The 22,111-nt window shown below is 41.8% G+C and overlaps 1 protein-coding gene across 1 annotated transcript in view; it reads left to right on the forward strand.

Moving 5' to 3' along the window:
* Positions 1-5,597, forward strand: part of gas1a (growth arrest-specific 1a) — a 35,665-nt gene extending 30,068 nt beyond the window's left edge. Inside the window, exon 2 of the mRNA XM_048528045.2 lies at positions 3,753-5,597. Coding sequence (XP_048384002.1) covers positions 3,753-3,762 — 10 coding nt within the window. The 3' untranslated portion in view covers positions 3,763-5,597. The remainder of the gene's footprint in view (positions 1-3,752) is intronic.
* The last annotated feature ends 16,514 nt before the right edge of the window (positions 5,598-22,111 follow it).

Consider the following 22,111-nt stretch of genomic DNA (forward strand, 5'->3'; position numbering starts at 1 on the left):
GTTGTCTTTCTCAACAACATTCTCTTGCACAATGACCCATTCCCCCTCCATAGATTCCTTTCCTCATCTCAGTCCAGCAATCCTTTAAATGTGCTTAAGTTGAATGCTGGCCTTGCCATGTGAAATGTTATCAGAGATCTATTGGATAACTTCAATATTTGAAGAATGAGGTGACTTGCTGCAGCATAAGATTTTACTCAACAATGCACAGCAAATCCATTCAACTTAGACACATCTTTCCCACCTTCAGCTCTGTTTGTCATTCTGACCTATTAAGCTTCACCTGATTTATGGGCATGGCAATGAACTAGCAATTCAGAGGTCATAAGTTGATTGCAATAAACTATAAAGCTGTTGGATTGTTATAAATGCTGACTGATTCATAAGAGGCCTTGATGGAAGGAGCTGCCATTCCTACTTAGTCTAGCCTATCCATGACTCCAGTTTCACCCTATGTACTTGATTATCAGCACCATGGAAGTGACCTACGTAAAACTAACAATTTCTATGGCAAAGGCTTTGTATTTCAGGAAAGCATCAAATCTAACCTTGCCAGCATTAGCTATTTTCTGACAGCAAATTTTAAAAAGCAGATTTTTGGGATATGATCCTCCATAGGGGGCATCAGTTCATTTATTTCTTCAAGTCTAATAAATCATATTCTTGAGTGTTAAATCAAGAGCTTCCATCATAATTAGTTGCATCTAATGCCCAGTATTTTTGAGATATTGAACATAATAAAAACAAAACCAATGGGATTACATCAGGTCTGAACTCAAGTCCAAAAATTTATAATTGAGGAACATGACTATAATGAGTAACTTAGATATAATAGTAAGCCTCTCATTGCTGCCTCAAAAATGTGGTTTAATCTCACCACCATCCCAGGCCTAACTTACACATGTAACACATCTAGCTGCTGTTTCAGTGTAATATCCCTATGATCCTCACCTCCTACCCTTGAGTACAAGGGATACAGACTTGATATGTCAGAAAACCAGTGAAGGCATTTACCGTTGGATCTAGTTTGGACCACATAAAGCTGTAGCTGACACTTGCTTTTGACATCTAAAGCTATTACAGGAACATCCAAAAATGCAAAGACAACCCCAACTTTTTAATCAACTAAAAGGCAGCTTCTTTGTCTTTAAGGTTGAAACCAAATGGACAACTGCATCTGCCATTTTTTTCCTTCTTGCAGGCGCTGGGCTAAGCTTCCTCTGAAGCTCCCCTTAGTGCTACCCCTGAACTCACATCATTTTCTCCTTATACTTCTGTCCTCATACCTTGTCAGAACTCATCATGCCAATGGTACCCACCTTGTGTTCCCTCAACCCTACTTCCACTGAACTGGTGGCCAAATTCCCTTCCTGCTTCCCATATTAGCAGATATTATTAAGCATTCTCTCTTTTCAGGCACTGCCGATTATGATGTTGGGGCTGAGAAGCTTTGGATAGTTTTACTGCCACCAACCCTTCTTGCTGGTCTTAGTGTAAGTATTAATATCATGTTGGGGAGGATGCCCATGCAAACTCTTCAGCTGAACATAGCGTCAACCCTGATGAGTAGTAAACATGTTTATTATATATTACTTATTACCTTGTTACATCACGGTCTGATAAATGATGGTCTGTAGACATCAAGCTCAACTTAAGAGTAAAGCCGTAGAACTACTATTGAAACTTTCTCACAGTGATTTGGTAACAAACACAAAACTGGTCAGCTCCTACTAGGGCAATTCTTATATCCTGATAGGTGGAGTTTAATTTATGACGTCAGCTACCACTTTAAGGCACCATCTTACACAATGCCATCAACCAATCTTTGCTGGTTTTAAATTGTTTATGCAGTTGTTTGAAATCAGTAAAGGAGAGTTATCACTACCCATCCTCTCCACCCAACCTCTGACATTCTAAATCAGTTCTTAAATGATTGATGAAACTACAGGCCAGTTCGCATGACGTCAGCCATTGAAAGATTGTAAATTCCATTTATTAAGGATGAGATTGTGGAGTGCTTGGAAGTGCATAGTTAAAAAGGGCTGAGCCCTATTGAGTTCCGAGGAACCTAGACCTGAAATATTAACTCTGATTTCTCTTCACAGATGCTGCCCAATCTGCTGAGCTTCACCAGCAATTTCTGCTTTTGTTTCAGAGTCAGCACAGCTTCATCAATGGAGGTCATGCCTGACAAATCTGTTAGAATTCTTTGAGGAGGTGACATTAGATAAAGGAGAGCCAATGGACACAAATCCATTTGGATTTTCAGAAGGTCTTTGACAAGGTGCTGCACTGGATGCTGCTAAATAAAATAAGACCCCATGATGTTGGGGATACAGATAGAAGATTGGCTGATTGAAAGATGGCAGAGACTGGGAATAAAGGGACCTTTTTCAGGATGGCAGCCAGTGACTAGTGGAGGTCAGCAGTGGTCAGTTATTGGACCACAACTATTATACATATTTGATTACTAGCATTCATTAACAATCTGGGGCAGGAACTGAGGGCATTGTTGCTAAGTTTGCAAATGTCACAAAGATAGGTGGAGGGACAGAGAGTGTTGAGGAAGCAGGGAGGCTTCAGAAGGATAATAAAATGTGAGGCTGAATGAACACAGCAGGCCAAGCAGCATCTCAGGAGCAAGATGCTGCTTGGCCTGCTGTGTTCATCCAGCCTCACATTTTATTATCTTGGAATTCTCCAGCATCTGCAGTTCCCATTATCTCTGAGGCTTCAGAAGGACTTGGACAGGCCAGGGGAGTGGCAAAGAAGGGGTAGATAGATTGCAATCTGGAAAAGTGTAAGTTTATGCACTTTGGTAGGAAGAACAGAGATGTACACTATTTTCTAAATGAGGAAAGGTTTTAGAAATTTGAACCACAAAGAAACTTGGGAGTCCTAATTCAGGATTCTCTAAAGGTTAATATGCAGGTTCAAAGGGGTCCGGGGAGGTATACAAAAATGATCCTGGATATGAGGATATGACATATGAATAGCAGTTGATGACTCTGAGTCTGTACTGAATGAAGTTTAGAATGATGAGAGGGATTTGACTGAAACTTACAGAGTCCTGAGAGGCCTGGATGGAGTGGATGTGAAGAAGATATTTCCACAAACAGGAGAGACTAGGATCTGAGGGCAGTGCCTTACAGTTTTAGGGACCACCCTTGAGAAAAGAGATGTGGAGGAATTTCTTCAGCCAAAGGTTGGTGAATCTGTGGAACTCATTGCCACAAATGGCTGTGGGGGCCAAGTCATTGAGTATCTTTAAGGCAGAGATAGATAGGTTGTTGATTAGTTAGGGGATCAAGGGTTATGGGGAGAAGGCAGGAGAATGGGGTGAGAAATAGATCAGTCACGAACGAATGGAAAACTAAATGCCTAATTCTTCTTCAATGTCTTTATGCCTCATGGATTTGAGTGGGTTGGACATCTGATCTGCAGGATGAAGTTTTTAGGTTTAGTTCATTACCACACTATAACGTGTGGATCTTTGATATTCCCAGATATTTTTTGCCGGGGGCATCCATTGACATCGATGTCACTGTTGAAGGTTTGTTTCCCTTAGACTTTGTTTAGTTTCTTCAAATCATGTCACAGAAGACAGTTGTGTTTATGAAAGAGTTAGTCTTCTCCTTCTAATGTCGCAATGAAGTGTGCTCACATGTGATCTTTCCATTATTTTAGATAACATTGTCATTTAATAAGGTTCAATCACAGGCAGTAAAGCCAGTTGTGCTGTTTTGTTACAGCTTCCTGTAAACATCTGAGTTGACTGCATCGAAAGTCTACCAGGGTGCCAAGGATGTCCGATGATCAGTTTTAGAAGATTTGTCTGCTGTTGAAAGATGTTTTGAAGAATGCGTCCAAGCCTGTAAAATCAGTTATATCTTCCCATCTCTGAATCATGAAAAGGTGTCAGATGCCAACATGAACATTTTTTTACGACTTATGAAGTTTTCCTCAGGCTGAGTAAAGTTAAGTTGATTACTGGTATTTGGCTTCTGAACTGTTTGAGGTTTTTTAAATGAAAAAGTTTATTGATGTATAATTTTAAGAGTGACGCATGAGTTTTTGCTCAGAAGTTAGAAGTGTTCGATTCTGATGATGTATACTTGTATCATATGGTGTTGATCTATGATCAGAGTATTGAATGGTGTTCTGCCTGCACCATGCAGTTCTGTGTTGAAAAGTTGTAAATCCATCCCCTTCATTGAAAAGATTTTTCTCAGATAATACAGTGACTCTTGCCCCAGTATTAAATCTGAATTTACTTGGATGACTATGAACATCTATAATCTATGTACGGCTGGTTACAGATGAGTCATCATTTACCCCTAAGAAAGATTGATTCGTATCTCTTAAGGTAACATATCATCATATAATTATATGTGTTTTAATTAAGGTATGTATTGGTCTTCTGGATTTTCTTCCAAAGACACGTGGTGTCATGTTTTAGCTTCTTTATATATGTAAGCGTTGCTAGTGGATCAAAGGTTGATTTTGACACTTGTACATCCTCTGAAATTGTCGTACTTTCTTACAACAATTGCACTGTTATAACAAAGTTGAATATTGTTACTGTTAATCAGTTCATTTCAACTACAGAACTGTCTGTACACAACACCTATTAACATTTTTCTCCCCTTTGGTGTTCCGCAGCTCTGCCCATACAGATTCCACATCATCCAGGCTAATGTCCTTCCTTACTTTTATGTTAATCTTTTCCTTAACCAGTAACACTACTCTGCCTCCCTTTCCTTTCTCTCTATCTTTCCTGAAAATTGAATACCCCTGGATGTTGAGTTTCCATCCTTGGACACCTTGGAGCCAGGTCTCTGTGATCCCAATTACATCATATCCAATGAATCCCTCACTCTTGTGCCATTCCTCAAGTCAAATATTCATCTTACCTATCCTGCCATTCCTACTCTGACGAGCACATGGTACTGGTTGCAATTCTGAGATTGAAATCCCGTTTTTCAGTTCGGCTCCTAACTCCCTAAATTCACCTTGTAGGACCTCATCCTATTTTTTTACCCATATCTTATATCCACCACCACAACAACTGGCTCCAGCTGCTCCGAGACATCCTTGGCCCTTGCACCTGGGTGGCTACATACCATCCTGGATTCTCATTTGTAGCTACAGAAACACCTACTTACAATTGAATCCCCTGTCATTCCGGTCTCGGGTGACTGTCTGTGTGGAGTTGGCACATTTTCCCCTGGGTTGTGTGGGTTTCCTCCAGTTACTTCAGTTTCCTCCCCAGTCTAAAGATGTGCAGGTTAGATGGATTGGCCATGCTAAATTACCCACAGCGTCCAGTGATGTCCAAGCAAGGTGGATTGGCCATTGGGAGGGCATGGCTACAGTGATGAGGTAGAGGGGTGTGTTTGGTTGGGATTCTCTTCGGAAAGAATCTAGTCAGTCTGGACTGGATGGGCTGAATGGTCAGCTTCCATACTGTAGGGATTTTGTGATATTTATGGATTTATGGATTGATTGATTGATTTATTATCACGTATTTGGTTACAAAATACAGTGAAAAGTGTTGTACAATGTCATGGCTCTCCAGTGCCATTTGAGTCAGTGTCAAAGATAACAAAGTGTGGAGCTGGATGAACACAGCAGGCCAAGCAGCATCTCAGGAGCACAAAAGCTGATGTTTCGGGCCTAGACCCTTCATCAGAGAGGGGGATGGGGAGAGGGAACTGGAATAAATAGGGAGAGAGAGGGAGGCGGACAGAAGATGGAGAGAAAACAAGATAGGTAGAGAGGAGAGTATAGGTGAGGAGGTAGGGAGGGGATTGGTCAGTCCAGGGAAGACGGACAGGTCAAGGAGGCGGGATGAGGTGGTAGGTAGGAAATGGAGGTGCGAGGAAGGGATGGGTGAGAGGAAGAACAGGTTAGGGAAGCAGAGACAGGCTGGGCCGGTTTTGGGGTGCAGTGGGGGGACGGGATGAGCTGGGCTGGTCTTGTGATGCACTGGGGGGAGGGGAAGAACTGGGCTGGTTTTGGGATGCAGTGGGGGAAGGTGAGATTTTGAAGCTTGTGAAGTCCACATTGATACCATTGGGCTGCAGGGTTCCCAAGCGGAATATGAGCTGCTGTTCTTGTAACCTTCGGGTGGCATCATTGTGGCACTGCAGGAGGCCCATGATGGACATGTCGTCTGAGGAATGGGAGGGGGAGTTGAGATGGTTCGTGACTGGGAGGTGCAGTTGTTTGTTTGCAAACCGAGCGGAGGTGTTCTGCAAAGCGGTCCCCAAGCCTCCGCTCGGTTTCCCCAATGTAGAGGGCGCCACACCGGATGCAATGGATACTATATGCCACATTAGCAGATGTGCAGGTGAACATCTGCTTGATATGGAAGGTCATCTTGGGGCCTGGGATGGGGTGAGGGAGGAGGTGTGGGGGCAAGTGTAGCACTTCCTGCGGTTGCAGGAGAAGGTGCCGGGTGTGGTGGGGTTGGAGAGGAGTGTGAAGCGGACAAGGGAGTTGCGGAGAGAGTGGTCTCTCTGGAAGGCAGATAAGGGTGGGGATGGAAAAATAGCTTGGGTGGTGGGGTCGGATTGTAGATGGCGGATGTGTCGGAGGATGATACGTTGCATCCGGAGGTTGGTGGGGTGGTATGTGAGAACAAGGGGGATCCTCTGGGGGCGGTTATGGGGGGGGGGGGGCGGGGTGTGAGGAATGTGTTGCAGGGAATGCAGGAGATGCGGTCAAGGGCGTTCTCGACCACTGCAGGGGGAAAGCTGCGGTCCTTGAAGAACATGGACATCTGGGATGTGCGGGAGTGGAATGCCTATTTATTCCAGTTCCCTCTCCCCATCCCCTTCTCTGATGAAGGGTCTCGGTCTGAAACGTCAGCTTTTGTGCTCCTGAGATGCTGCTTGGCCTGCTGTGTTCATCCAGCTCCATACTTTGTTATCTTGGATTCTCCAGCATCTGCAGTTCTCATTATCACTGAGTCAGTGTTTTGTTTTGTTTGATAACAATTCTGTGAAATGCTTGGGATATTTAATTATTTTAAAAAGGGTTACATAAGTACAAGTTCTTGATCCCCCATTATTGTATAAACGCTGCCCCCTCTGCGCTTCATTTCAAGAGTCATCTAGACTTCCAATGTTTGTTTGCTTTCTATCCAAAGATGCTGCCTGACCTGTTGTTATCACCAGCATCTTTTGTCTTCAGTACAGATTCCAGTATCTGCAGTAATTTGCTCCTACCTTGCTGTTAGGTTGTTATTCAACATCACTGTTATTAGTTTACAATGCATGCACTGTAAAATTATTTTTTATAAAAATAAAAAGTTGCAAAAATCTTCAGAAATGAAACAATTGGGGGAATCGGATGCATTTAAACATAGGAAGGACACTGTACTAAACACAACTGATGGATTTTAAGGAGGATTCAGTCCATTTTGATTTCCTTGTTCAGTAAGTACATACAGTGCTGCTAACATGTAGTTGATGCAATCCTCCAAACAGTCCAACTTGGAAAGAGAAGGCTTTTGGAACAAAGTCAGAAATGGATCCTATTCACAGTTAAATGTAATTGAGCAATTTTCTACATAATATGCAGTATGTGATATATATCCATCCAGACTGCTAAAGTGACTTTAAAGTCTACTCCATATTCAATGTCTTGCAGACTCTGAATATCTTTACGCGAAACGAAAAAATAAATATATTACATTTAAGACTGAAGTTTACCTTTTAATGTTACGTTTAGTTTTTGTCTCAACTGCTGGCACATTCCTATTGCTAAATACACATCAACCTAATTATCTGTAAAGATAATGACAATTTGAAAACAAGAAGGAAAGCAGCGTCATTGCCTAAATTTATTTTTGGTGTCATAAAGAAGAGTTTAACCATTTCTAATATATAAACATTTCCTATCATGCAGATCTACTATAAAGGAAATGATTCAATGCTGTGAGTAACTGGAATTGAATAAAAATGAATATGGATATAAACTTGTATAAATCATGCTTGTAACATGAAATGCTGATTAAATATCCATGAAGACTACTGTGTCAAATGAAATTGAGAAGGTGTTTCTTCTGCTATCTGAAAAAGATGATATTTGCAGACGAATTGAAATTATTTCTCTTGTACTTTTCCTTTCTCTGTAAGGCTGCATACTCACATAGACTTCCTTTGGGTGACATATTCGCAATTTATACAACCCTTATCATCTCAAATTAACAGATGCCTTAATTGTAATGAGATTATGTAATTGAAACAACACTTTGTGCACTGTCACAACACTGTGTGCCTGCTCTTTAAAGAATATTAGAGAGAAAAAAAGTTGCCATAGTTACATTGTTTGCCACTGCTTTACTTGAAAAATGGTGTCAGCTTTCAGCTTCAGTCAGATTCCATCATGCCTGCAAAATCAGGGCTCAACTCTTTTTCCTTTACTATAGATCCTGACGAAGGATATGAAAGAAATCTGGGGTAATTGTCAGGCATGTAACTGGCTTCCTATGATTCACCGGATGAGAGAACTGGAAAATTAGGACAAGGAGAAACTATTTTAATCAAGGCATTAGAAACCTCAGCACCTTGTTTATCTGCAGTCAAAACTATTTTATGCCAGGTGTCTTTTTCTCCTAAATTTAATTTAATTATTGTGGTCATTTATTGAAGGGTATTACATTTCTTTAAACATTTTAAAGAGTTTTGCACAGTATCATGTGGCAAATACTTCAATGTTCAATGTGTTTAATGCATTTATAATCCTTGGGCTTGGTTTCGTTGACAGTTTTACTTGAACTTGTTGTTCTTTTAGATTGGCCAGCAACTTACTAAGTTAGGACTTCTAGTTCCTGCTCAGTTTTCTAAAAAAACTTCTTTTTTTATAGTTTTGAACATCTCTCCATCCATTTCCCCAGTTTTAATCTTAATCCTATGTTTCCTCATATTGGATTTTAAAAGAACCACCAGCATCTAGCTCCTTATGCTATCACTGTAACTTGTTCAAATTCCTTTGATGTGACACTGTCCTTTGACAGCACATCTGTGCCATTGAATTACTGTCTCACTAGACTTTCCCAAGATTTGAACCTTGACTCACTCTTGCTTCTCCTCAACTTGTTATTGCTTGGCAATATCATCTGTATGCATGGTGCCAGTATCCATGTAGTTGCTACTGTTACTAAATCTTATCTTTTTGTCATCTCTTCACTACTCAGCGATTACTGTGCTATTCATCTGCTGGACTGATGTCACAACACCAGGTAAACTAACATTTTCTCATCTTAATGGTGACAAGAAAGCAAGCATGCTGTTCAGGAGGTTGTTGGGGATACTTTTTTCATAAACATTGATTGTTCATATATGACTTTTGAAATAAGATATGAAAAATAAAAGTAAAAATAAAAACAAAATAATACTGCAGGTGCTGGAAATTTGAAATAAAAACCAAGTGCCGTGGAGAAATTCAACAGGCCAGGCAGCATTTGTGGGGAAAGAAACAGAGTTAATGTATTTTGTCAAGCCATCTATGACTCTTCTTCAGTTCTGAGAAAAAGCTAGAAAATCATGTGTATTCTATTGCTGTCAGATTTACGGGGTTTTCATGCCTAATGAAAAAAGACATTTGGCTTGGAAAAATAGATGTATAGACAAAGCTTCATTCTCTATCCAAAAGAATTTCTGGTTTTAGAGAGTTTTATAAGTTTGTGGAAAAGATATATTTAGGTAATAAAAGTTATTGAGTTACGTTTATTGGCAGCACAATTGCCCTTCCTCTAAGTTCTTATAATGCAAATTACGGGGCTGGTAGTGCAATCCTTAACAATTCTCTTTTGCATTGAATGTGTCGGACAGTAGTGACCCCGTTATGCTGTGCTGAGGTCTGTTCAGTGGTCAATGCACAGCTTGTGTCATATTATAACACGGGAGCGCATGTAACACTACAAACCTGTGTGGGCATTGTGCACCAGACTCATTAAGACTCCATAAAAGTTGCAAATTGGGGCCAGGCCCTGTACTATGGGCAAAAAGCCAGATCAGGGTTGCAACGTATAAAACAGGTGCTGAAAGAGAGACAGGTTTTTTGTCTCATACTGGATCTTAGCTCTTAAAAGGGCATGATACATAAACCTATGTTATATCTTTATACCTATCTTAATGCTTCTTTAATGATTAAGTATTTTTCAGGAAATTAACTCACTAATAGCTCCATAAAGTTGCATTCTCTTTACTATGTTTGATTCATGAAGATGATTTGATTGCCTACACACATAATTGCTGGTCTTGGAGGAGATGAAGAAGCAACACGAGAGGAAAGCTAGTGAGGGGTATTTGTACCTTGGACATTCAGTTGGCATTATCCATGTATGCACAGTTACCTAAATCTGTCTGGATACATCTGAACACACCTACATGCTGAGAACAGAAATTCTGAAGGAGAAAATACTAAATAAAATACTTGTACTAATGCCTTTCATTACCATCTCAAAATGTTTCACAGCCAATTTTTGTATTTCAGATGTGTGGTCACCAAAGTAATGCAGGAAATGCAGTAGTCAATGTGCCCACAGTAAATTCCCACAAATAGAATGAAGAGATAGCCTGTTTTTGTTATTTTGGCTCAGGGATAAGAAATGGCAGGATGTCAGGGATAACTCATCTTTTCTTATTTGAAATAAGGTTGGGACATTTTTTTTCCCTGAAGTATTGGAGACTGAGGGCTGACCTTATGAAGGTTTATACAACCATGACAGGCATGTATAGGGCGAATAGCTAAGCTCTTTTTCCTAAGCTGAGGAGTCCAAAAGAAGAGGGCATAGGTTTAAGGTGAGAGGGAAAGATTTAAAAAGGACCAGATGGGTAACTTTTTCACACAGAGGATGGTATGTGTATGGAACAAGCTCCCAGAGGAAGTGGTGGAGGTAGGCACAATTACAACATTTAAAAAGGCACCTGTATGACTATATGAATAGGAGGGATTTAGAAGGATATGGACCAAATGCTGGCAAACAGAACTAGGTCTGTTTGGAATGTTTAGTCAGCATGGATGATTTGGACCAGAGGGTCTGTTTCCATTCTGCATGACCCTATAAGGTGAATAGCCAAGGTCTTTTCCCCAGAGTAGGGAAGTCCAAAACTAGAGGGCATGAGTTTAAGGTGAGGGGGGAAAAGGTTTAGAATGGACCTGAGGGGCAACTTTTTCACATAGAGGTTGGAGACTTTATGGAACGAGCTGCCAGAGGAAATGACAGAGGCGAGTGCAACTACAACAATTAAAAGACATTTGGATAGGAAAATTTTAGAGGGACATAGGCCGAATGCAGGAAAATGGGACCAGCTCAGTTTAGGAAACCCAATCAGCATGGATTAGTTGGGCCTAAGGGCTTCTTTTCATGCTGTACAACTCTATGACTCTAATGCCACGGGATATTTTACGTCCATGTAATAAAATAGACGGGGCCTCATTTGACAGCGAATAAAAAAACCAAAGAACTGTGAATGTTGGAAGTCAGAAACAAAAACAGAAATTGCTAGGCAATCTCAGCATTTGTGGAGAGAAAGCAGAGTTAGTATTGTAAGCCCAATGACTCTTCTTCAGATGCTGATTAGCAGCTATTGATTTCCCAGGCTGATCAACGTCTGTTCGACTGTTGTTCTCTCTCTCTGGGCTTCACCTCCACCTTTCATTTATTCCTACCACCTTAACCCACCCTATTTTCAGTACATATACTGACCTTTCTTGGCTACAATCAGTTCTGAAGAAGAGCCACTGGACCCGAAACATTAACTCTGCTTTCTCTCCACGGATGCTGCTAAACCATCTGGTGGGAAAATTTCCAAATTTCAAGTCATCTGCCAGCGCTTTGGAGAGCCCAATCGTACAATACAACCTTGGTGTATTCATATTGTATGATATTGTGTAATTAATTGTGAATTAATACTAAAGCTATATATTTGCCTTTAGAGACACATCCATCTTCCAAACCAGGCCCTGCTGCTGGAATTACTTTTATATGTAAACCAGAGGCCAATGGACAGCAAGGAAGCAATGAAATGATTGAAATTTTGTGCTTTCTGACCCCTATGTTGTATACTGAGGACCAAAGTCCTGAGGGCCTCAATCAAAAGTATTTGATGGAACCAATTACTGCTGCATTGGATCATGGACTGTTCACGCTGTCTGCAATCAACAGTAGCGTAGTCAGGTAGTCATACAGCAGTATACGAATGTTGTTGTTGACTCTTCCATAGACAGAGCCAGTTCTACCTAGGTACATTGAAAAGTTTTGTTTTGCAAAGAGTATAGGCAGATCATATCATACAAAGTGTGTAGGGTGATAGTACAGTGTGAAGAATGCAATGCGATGACTATAGAGAAGATACACAGACAGCGAGATCAACACTAAATTTAATATTTGAGAAGTCCATTCAGAAGTTTAATAACAGCAGGGAAGAAATTGTTCATATAACAGGTTCAAACTGATGATAATGCAGTTTGTAGTGTGTTCCCTCCCTTCTAAAGCTATCCCTTTGGAGCCACTTTGATAGCTGCTGTCAAACCCATAAAGACATAGGGTAAAGTGAGATGTTACACGGCTGGGAGGGTAGGGTGTCAGATGGATAGGATGAAAGAATGGCAGATTAGTCAGGTGCCAGTTGGTAAGGCATCAGTGTAACAGCTGGATAGGATGTCAATTAGAGAGGGGATAGAGTGTCAATGGTAGGTTGCTCAGTGGGAAGGGGTTGGGTGTCTGTGGTAGGATGCCACATGGGAAGGCAATGTGATGCCAAGTGGTAGGGTGCCAGGTTGCCAGGTGATATGCTACATGATGCAGTGTTTAGGACAGGTTGGTTTGTGTGGGTCTGGTGGGGTGGGGGGGGGGGGGGGGGTGCGGGATCAGGTCACATCCAAAATAGGGGTAAGGGGGTGTTACGTTGCAAAGGAGGGTCAGGTCCCAGGAGAGGATGTCAGTTCTGGCCTGGAGTGCATGTATTTGTAGTTAGAAGACGTGGGGTTAGTGTGGAATCAGTTGAATAGTTTGTCAAGAGTAAAACAATGCATTTAATAACCTAATATTTCCCGAGTAACTATTTTGCTTAAAATCACTGGAACTCTTCCACGTCTCTAATTGAAATGGAGACATTCAGAAATTCCAGGCATAGAGGATTTGGCAGTGGAAGATTCAATTTCCTGGGCAATTTCTTCAGAGTCTCCCATGATGGGGATTCTTCAGGGTCCCCATAAACAACTCTGATCTATACTGGAATAATGACTATCTGGCCAATGGAAAAGTTGGGCTGATAAAAGCACAAAATGTCTGTAGGTAATACTTCATTTTCATGCAATATTTGGGGTCAATGGGATGGTGCTTGATTTAAATGGAAAAGCAAGAATCACTAGGGTAAACAGAGATAAACTTTTTCCACTTATTGGGAGTCTAGGACAAGAAGGATTAAAATAAATCCAGGCCATTTCAGAGGGAAATTATGAAACACATCTTAGTGCCAAGGATGGTAGACATGTAAAACTCCTCCACAAGAAAAAGAAAGTTGCTAGTTTTACAAAATGGTTTTCAATCTACAGAATTTTGCTAATCAAGTTGAATGGTGGCCAGATACAGATCAGGCAGGACCTCATTAAAAGGACTGAATGACCAACTCCTGTTCCAATATATTATGTTGCAGCAAACTTTAACCTTCACCAGTTGGTCAGCAATTGATTGGAGGAGTCATAGAAACATACTGTACTGAAACAGACCTTTTGGTCCAACTCATACATGCTGACGAGACTCCCCAATCTGCCCTAATCCCATTTGCCAGTGTTTGGCCCATATCTCTCTAAATCCTTCCTATTCAGCTACCCATCCAGATGCCTTTTAAACATTATAATTGTACCTGCCTTCCCTATATCTTCAGAAAGCTCATTCCACACACACACACCACCCTCTGCATGAAACAGTTGCTCATCAGGTCCTTTTTAAATTTTTCCCCTCTCGCCTGAAATCTATGCTCTCTACTTTTCGACTCCCCTTGTAAATTTGATGGTGGTCTGTATTGGCAATATCTGTGGAAAAAGAAATAGAGTTAAGCTGAAGAGTCACATTGAACTTAAAACGTTAACTCTGATTCTCTCTTCACAGATGCCGCCAGACCTCCTCGAACATTTTCTGTTTTTATTCCGGTAGATGGGAGTTGAGTGCAGCAGACCAAATGGACTGTAGTCTGCTGGTCATGATGCTAGCATTTAGTTTGCAATGTGGCAGCAAACTGAAACCTCTATTGCTTTGTTTGTGTTCACTTTGGTGCCCAATTGCTTGCTTGTGAGTCATGCTACCCGCGAATAATGACAAAATGCAGGTCTACAGAGGACACTGGGGACAGACTCAGAAGATGTTTCAATGGGATATAAGTATGGCCAGGTAAGCTGTGATGCGTGGTGATTAAACAGCAACTAAGGGGAGAGAATGGGGTTGCATGTGTAGGGGAATGTCAGCCATGCCAGCAGAATACCATGAGCAGTGTAGCTGCAGTGCATTACACTGACAGTGAAGGCAGCATGGATTACCAATGCTTGTTTAGGCTCAAAGTGGCCTTTCAAAGATGCCAGTCTTTCAGAGATATTCGCTGAATGGCGAGTTGTTCTGGGAATGTTGTATGCTAAGGTGGAGAAAGAATCAGATGTCAGGGACACAACTGGAGCAGATTAGATAGTTACCGAGAGAATGGTGGTAAAATAGTGTGTGAAACCTCAGTGGGCATCAAGACAAAGATCCCTCTAAAAAACTCAATGCAACTCGCACATAGCCCAAAATATGTATCCAAAGCATTATCCAAAGTGTAGTTGAGTTCTCCTTATTACCATGGTCAATATTTATCTCTCAACCAACAAAACTAAAGAAGTAAATTTTCTGGTAATTAGCACATGTTGGAGCTTTGAAACAAAATGTTCTGAGGAAGAGTCACCGAACTTGAAAGGTTAACTCTGGTTTCTCGACACAAATGCTGTCAGACCTACTGAGTTTCTTGAGCAATTTCCATTTTTGTTTCAAATCTCTAGCATCTACATTACTTTGTTTTATTATATACATAGTGGACCTTGCTGTGCTTAAAGTGGCTTCTATATTTTTTACATTACCACAGTGACTACATTTCAACGTCACTTCATTGGCTATAAAGCATCTTCAGATGTTTTGAGGTCAACAATGTCCTTATATAAATCCTAAGTGCAAGCCCTTCTTTCTTTACTGATGTCTCATAAATGGTGACACCAAACACAAAAATAAAATGAACCTTGGCCATTTCAATATGTTGTACCTAAAGTGAATACTTTCCTCCAAATATTTTTCAATCCAAATATTTTTCAATCCTAGGGAAAATAATTGGCAAATGCAATAGCACTTCTCAAAGCAGCCATTGTTCTGAAAGCTGGAATATTTCAAAACAAAGCTATTTTAGTGTCCATAAGTTTTCTCACAGCTATCATTTCATGAGAATGAAACAGAGAAAAAATACAATTAAATCCTTATCTCCTGCACAAGTGAATGTTCTGTGTTTGTAATTCTATATAATGAGTACTGGGCTGTTTTACATGGGGTGCACCACAACAGTGACTGACATTTACACATGTATTTTCTAGTAGAATCCCAGATGCAGTTGTTGAAAGCTCAGGCACCTGCTATTTTTTTTCTCTGTCAAGCCCAGAGTAGCTGAGACTATTTTAGGCTCCTGTCACTGCGTGCTGAGATCAGCCATTTCAGGACAGATGAAAGATTAAACACAGATCTTCTTGATCAACGTGGTTGAATTCAAGAAAGGGAAACAGCAATTGCTGGAAAACCTCAGCGGGTCTGGCAGCATCTCTGGAGAGAAAGCAAAGGTAACATTTCAATTCTAGTGTTCAGAAGAAGGGTCAGTGGACCTAAAACATTAAGTCTGATTTCTCTCCACAGATGCTGCCCGATGCACCGAGAGTTTTCAGCAATTACTGCTTTTGTTTCAGATTTCCAGCATCCATTGTTCTTTCAGTTTTTTGGTTCACTTCAAGACTAGAAAATGCATCTACTAACTGAACCATTTTGAAAATAGCTTTGCTTGATATTATTAGGGTAGTTACACAACTTTAACATATTTCATTACATGCAAAGGTATATAGTGTAAGTAAATATGGGAAAGAACCCACTGTACCAGTTTTATTATTGTTTGGATGCTTTTCATTTAATATGAAAGTAGCTCAAACCTAGAAATTGAAATGAACACCCTGACGTTCACTGGTTTCATGTACTCTGGTTGGTTCTGCAATTGGAAAGCAATTATTATGTTTGTACAGACAGAACCTGTTTAACATCAGAATAACTTTTATTCTCTCTGAAGAAATGGTGGATTGTTTTTGCCTCGTGGTGTAGTATTTTTGCTGTAATAGAAACTCTCTGTTGCAAGTGTGAAGTTAAACAGCCTACCATATAGGTTCAAAATAGTTTGGAGAATGATTTAGGTTCTGGTATTTTCGGTCCTGTAATGGCATCCTTTCTTGATATATGATGTAAGAAATACATGAATACGTGAAATGAGGTTACATTTTTCCTTGGTAGAAGCACATAAAGATCATAATCATTTTCTGGCATGTTGGGATTCTTTTAGTAGCATGGAACTTATTTAAGCTTAAGCACAAAAAAGGGTTTATTTGAATAGAAAATGCTGCAAATATGCGAGATAACAAAGTGTGAAGCTGGATGAACACAGCAGGCCAAGCAGTTTCTCAGGAGTACAAAAGCTGATGTTTCAGGCCTAGACCCTTCATCAGAAAAGGGGGATGGGGAGAGGATTCAGAATAAATAGGGAGAGAGGGGGAGGCGGACTGAAGATGGATAGAGGAGAAGATAGGTGGGGAGGAGAGTATGGGTGGGGAGGTAGAGAGGGGATAGGTCAGTCCAGTGAGGACAGACAGGTCAAGGGGGCGGGATGAGGTTAGTAGGTAGGAAATGGAGGTGCAGCTTGAGGTGGGAGGAGGGGATAGGTGAGAGGAAGAACAGGTTGGCAGGCTGGGACGAGCTGGACTGGTTTTGGGATGCAGTGGGAGGAGGGGAGATTTTGAAGCTGGTGAAATCCACATTGATACCATTGGGCTGCAGGTTTCCCAAGTGGAATATGAATTGCTGTTCCTGCAACCTACGGGTGGCATCATTATGGCACGGCAGGAGGCCCATGATGGACATGTTGTCTAAGGAATGGGAGGGGAATTTGAAATGGGTTGCGACTGGGAGGTGCAGTTGTTTACTGTGAACCAAGCGTAGGTGTTTTGCAAAGCGGTCCCCAATCCTCCGCTTGGTTTCCCCTATGTAGAGGAAGCCATTATCGTGTACAGCAGATACAGTATACCACATTGGCGGATGAGCAGGTGAACATCTGCTTGATGTGGAAAGTCATCTTGGTGAGGGAGGTGGTATGAGGGCAGGTATAGCACTTCTGCGGTTGCAGGGGAAAGTGCCAGATGTGGTGGGGTTGGGGTGGACAAGGGAGTTGCGGAGAGAGTGGTCTCTCTGGAAGGCAGACAAGGGTGGGGTGGGAATTTTTCTTTGGTGGTGGGGTCAGATTGTAGATGGCGGAAGTGTCAGAGGATGATGCGTTGTATCCGAAGGTTAGTGGGGTGGTATTTAAGACTGGGGGATTCTCTAGGGGTTTTATTGCAAGGGCGGGGTGTGAGGGATGAGGTGTGGGAAATGAGGGAGACACACTTGAAGGCATTCTCGACCACTGTTGGGGGGTGCAGTTGTGGTTCCTTGAAGAAACCAAAGATATCAGGGATGTGCGGGAGTGGAATGCCTCATCCTGGGAGCAGATGCGGCGGAGGCGAAGGAATTGGGAATGGGGATGGAATGTTTGCAGGAAGGTGGGTGGGAGGAGGTGTATTCCAGGTAGCTGTGGGAGTCGGTGGGCTTGAAATGGACATCGGTTTGTAGGTGGTTGCCTGAGATGGAGACAGAAAGATCCAGGAAGGTAAGGAATGTGTTGGAGATGGTCCAGGTGAACTTGAGATTGGGGTAGAAGGTGTTGGTGAAATGGATGAACTGTTCAAGTTCCTCTTGGGAGCATGAGGCAGCGCCGATACAGTAATCAAAGTAACGGAGGAAGAGGTGGGGTTTGGGGCCAGTGTAGGTATGGAAGAGGGACTGTTCCATGTAACCTACAAAGAAGCAGGCATAGGTCGGGCCCACGTGGGTACCCATGGCCACCTCCTTGGTCTGTAGGAAGTGGGAGGAATCGAAAGAGAAGTTGTTGAGGGTGAGGACGAGTTCCGCTAGACGGATGAGGGTGTCGGTGGAGAAGGACTGGTTGGGTCTGCAGGACAGGAAGAAGCGGAGGGCCTTTGGCTGACTGGCAAAATGCATAATAGAATGTTGAAAAGTGTGAGATTATGCACTTTGGTAGTAAGAATAGAGGTATAGACCTATTTCTCAACTGGGAAAAGCTTTGAAAATCTGAAGCACAAAGGGACCTGGGTATCCTAGTTCACGATTCAATTAAGGTTAGCATGTAGGTTCAGTTGGCAGTTGGGAAGGCAAATGCAATACTGGCATTCAGTTAAAGAGGTCTAGAATATAAGAGCAGAGATATACTGCTGAGAATGTATAATTCTCTGTTCAGACCACATTTGGAAAATTGTGAGCAGTTTTGGGCCATGTATCTAAGGAATGATGTTCTGGCTTTGGAGGGAGTCCAGGGGAGTTTACAAGAATGATCCAAGGACGAAGGGCTTGTCATATGAGGGGCAGTTGAGGACTCTGGGTCTGTGCTCAATGGAGTTTAGAAGGATGAGGGGAGTCTCATTGAAACTAGCAGGATGTTGTGAAGTAAGGATAGAGTATGACATGGAGAAAATGTTTCCGCGAATAAGAAAGACTAGGACTTGTGGGAATAGCCTCAGAGGAGGAGGGATTTCTTCAGCCAGAGGATGTTAAATCTGTGGAAATCATTGCTACAGAGGGCTGTGGAGGCTAAATCATTGAGTGTATTTTTGACAGAGGCAGATAGATTCCTGATTATTAAGGAAACTAAGGTTTATGGGATGAAGGCAAGAGAATAGGGTTGAGAAATATATGAGCCATGATCGAATGGTGGAGCAGACTTGATGGGTCAAATAGCCTAATTCTGCCCCTACATTTTGAGTCTTGTGGACTGAATGCACAGAGCATTTGAAATAAAGTGGATGAATTAATCAGGCAAATAGATGTAAATGGGTGTGATATTCTTGAGATTACAGAGACATGACTATAGGGTGACCAGGAATGAGAAGTGAACATTCTGGGGTATTCAGTATTTAGGAAGGACAGACAGGAAGAAACTAGCTAAAGAGTGTATAAACTCAATATTGAGGAAAGATGTTATTTGAGAAAATGTAGAATCTGTGTGGGTAAAATTGAGAAAAATCCAGTGGTAAAAAACATCAGTAATAGCAGTACATAGATCACCAAACTATAGTGGTGATGTTGGGAGTAGCATTTAACAGGAAATCATAGATGCATGCGGTAAAGGAACACCTGTAATTATGGGTGACTTTAATCTGCATATAGATTGAGCAAAACTGCAATATAGATTCCAGCTGTCAATCTTTGTATACAAGCAGGTTTGTTGAAGGAAGAGGTTCGGTCTAAAATCTCTCCTGCAAGCCTACCCCACCTAAAAGGTAGCCTTCCATTTTGTGAGACCCACTTTGTTAAGTACCACAAGCGGCACCATCAGGCTGGTGTACCTGGGTGTACTGAACATCCTGAATTCAGTAATTCTCAAGTATTGGAACGCCAGCTCAGGACCAGGCACCTCCAGCAAAGACAATCATGTTTTATCATCTTTACCATCAGTAGACAATTGTGAATACAGCTGCACAGATTATGAGTCTAGTTTCCATCTTTTCCAACAGATTCCATCCCGAATAACTGAGAGAGCACATGGGTAGAGTTACAAACTTTCAATGCTTTGAAGATTGAAATGATGTTGAAACTGTGTTGAGAGTCCCTCTGGGCCTCATTATAGTTTTGAAATTGTGGGTAATTTAATAAAATCAGTCCTTGGTTTGTCATAGCAGTCATTATGTGCCCATTTGAAATAAAATTGGCAGCCTCAATGAGGAGCAGGCGAACAGACAATTTTCAACCCAGTACAGGCTAATCTTGATGTGTTTCATTTCCAGCTTGTTCTAACTTGCCACATTGCTCTTTTAGCAGAGGTGGTTCTGAATTGTTTGGCATTCTGTTTGTTGCTGGCTTTCTGTGATACAGGACCCTTTAGTGGATAAACATTCAGTGACAACAATGTCACTAATATACAATGTCACTAACAGCTGTTGCTAACATTGACAGACACACTGCTCAGCATGGTCATTGTAGTAGACCAAACACAAACTGCCCTGGCTTCAGAGGAGGGAGAATCATTCCAACAGAGTAAAGAAAATCAGACACTCTTAAACCTCAAGCGATTAGAGTCTACCCACGGCCAGCCCAGAACAGAACATTTCCAACTTGGCACTTGGATAATTCACTGTGTTGCATCATCATGAAGTATGTTCTACTGAAGACAAACACGCAGACGAGAAAGATCATTTTCGTCTTACCAATCTAGCACAGCACTGATGGGTGTCAGATCAACACCTGTTTGCATCCTGTTTGATGTTAATTTCCACTGAAGGAAGGAAAGGTTTTAATAGGATGGGATATAATGTGGACATGGTTAATCTGATCATGTCAGTTTGTCAATTAGTCCTGTCCTTTGTTATAAAAGGCATCACATTCAAGCCAGTTCTGTGACATTTGCCTCATCAGTCGCATCTTAGGATCATACAGTAAAGAAGTGACCCTTCAGCCCATCGAACCTGTACAAAATTATGCTAAATCAACACTAGCCTCTCTTTCCAGCATGGGGCCCGTAGCCTTGAATATTATGACATTTTAAATGTTCAACCAAACAATTTTTAAAGCTTGTGAGATTTCCTGTCTGAACTACCCTCCAGGCAGTGCATCCAACACCCCTACCACCTTCTGGGTGAAAAAAATCCTTCCTCAAATCCCCACTAAACCTTCCACCTTAAAAATCTGCACCCCTGTTCTTGACCCTTCAACTAAAGGGCTTTCTATCCTCTTTGTTCACATTAATAATGTTGTATACCTCCATCAGGACCCCCTCAACCTTCTCTGCTCCAAAGAAAACAATTTGAGTTTATCTAGCTTCTCTTCATAGCTAAAGTGCTTTATTCCAGGCAACACCCTGGTTAATCTCCTTTGCATCGCCTCAAGTGCTATCACATCCATACGTCAAATTATTGACTCATCAAGCAGATTATTGGGGTTTGTTTGCAGAAATATGAGAAAAGTATTGGAGGAAGCGTTAATAAAGAGAGACAGGGGAAAGTAAGGAATAGGTAAGAATTAAGCTTTGAACATTGATACATAAATATGCCAGGATAACATGCTATGGAATCAGACAGGACATTCGTAGTATATTTATTTCAGAAGGATTTACATTGTGAACAGCTGAACACGGCAACTTCAGGACTTATTCCATGCACTGTAAGATTTTATGTTACTGGCATTCAATTTACCATATACACAGATAATAGGAACTGCCGATGCTGGAGAGCCTGAGATAAAACAGTGTGAAGCTGGATGCGCACAGCAAGCCAAGCAGCATCAGAGGAGCAGGAACCCTTCTTCAGAAATGGGGGAGGGGAAGATCCATGACACCAGCCACGCTCTCCACCTCCTCCAGAACTTCCAATCCCCCGGTCCCCAGCACCTCATTTTCATCATGGACGTCCAGTCCCTATACACCTGCACTCCTCACGCAGATGGCCTAAAGGCCCTCCGCTTCTTCCTGTCCTGCAGACCCAACCAATCCACCTCCACTGACACCCTCACCCGTTTAGCCGAACTCGTCCTCATCCTCAACAACTTCTCTTTCGATTCCAAGATAACAAGGTGTGGAGCTGGATGAACACAGCAGGCCAGCCAGCATCTTAGGAGCAAGAAAGCTGGCATTTTGGACCTAGAAGGCTCCTTCCCCTAAGATGCTGCTTGGCTTGCTGTGTCCAGCTCCACACCTTGTTATCTAGGATTCTCCAGCAGCTGCAGTTCCTA

This window comes from Stegostoma tigrinum, chromosome 3 (genome assembly GCF_030684315.1).
Source record: "Stegostoma tigrinum isolate sSteTig4 chromosome 3, sSteTig4.hap1, whole genome shotgun sequence".
Taxonomy (NCBI): domain Eukaryota; kingdom Metazoa; phylum Chordata; class Chondrichthyes; order Orectolobiformes; family Stegostomatidae; genus Stegostoma; species Stegostoma tigrinum.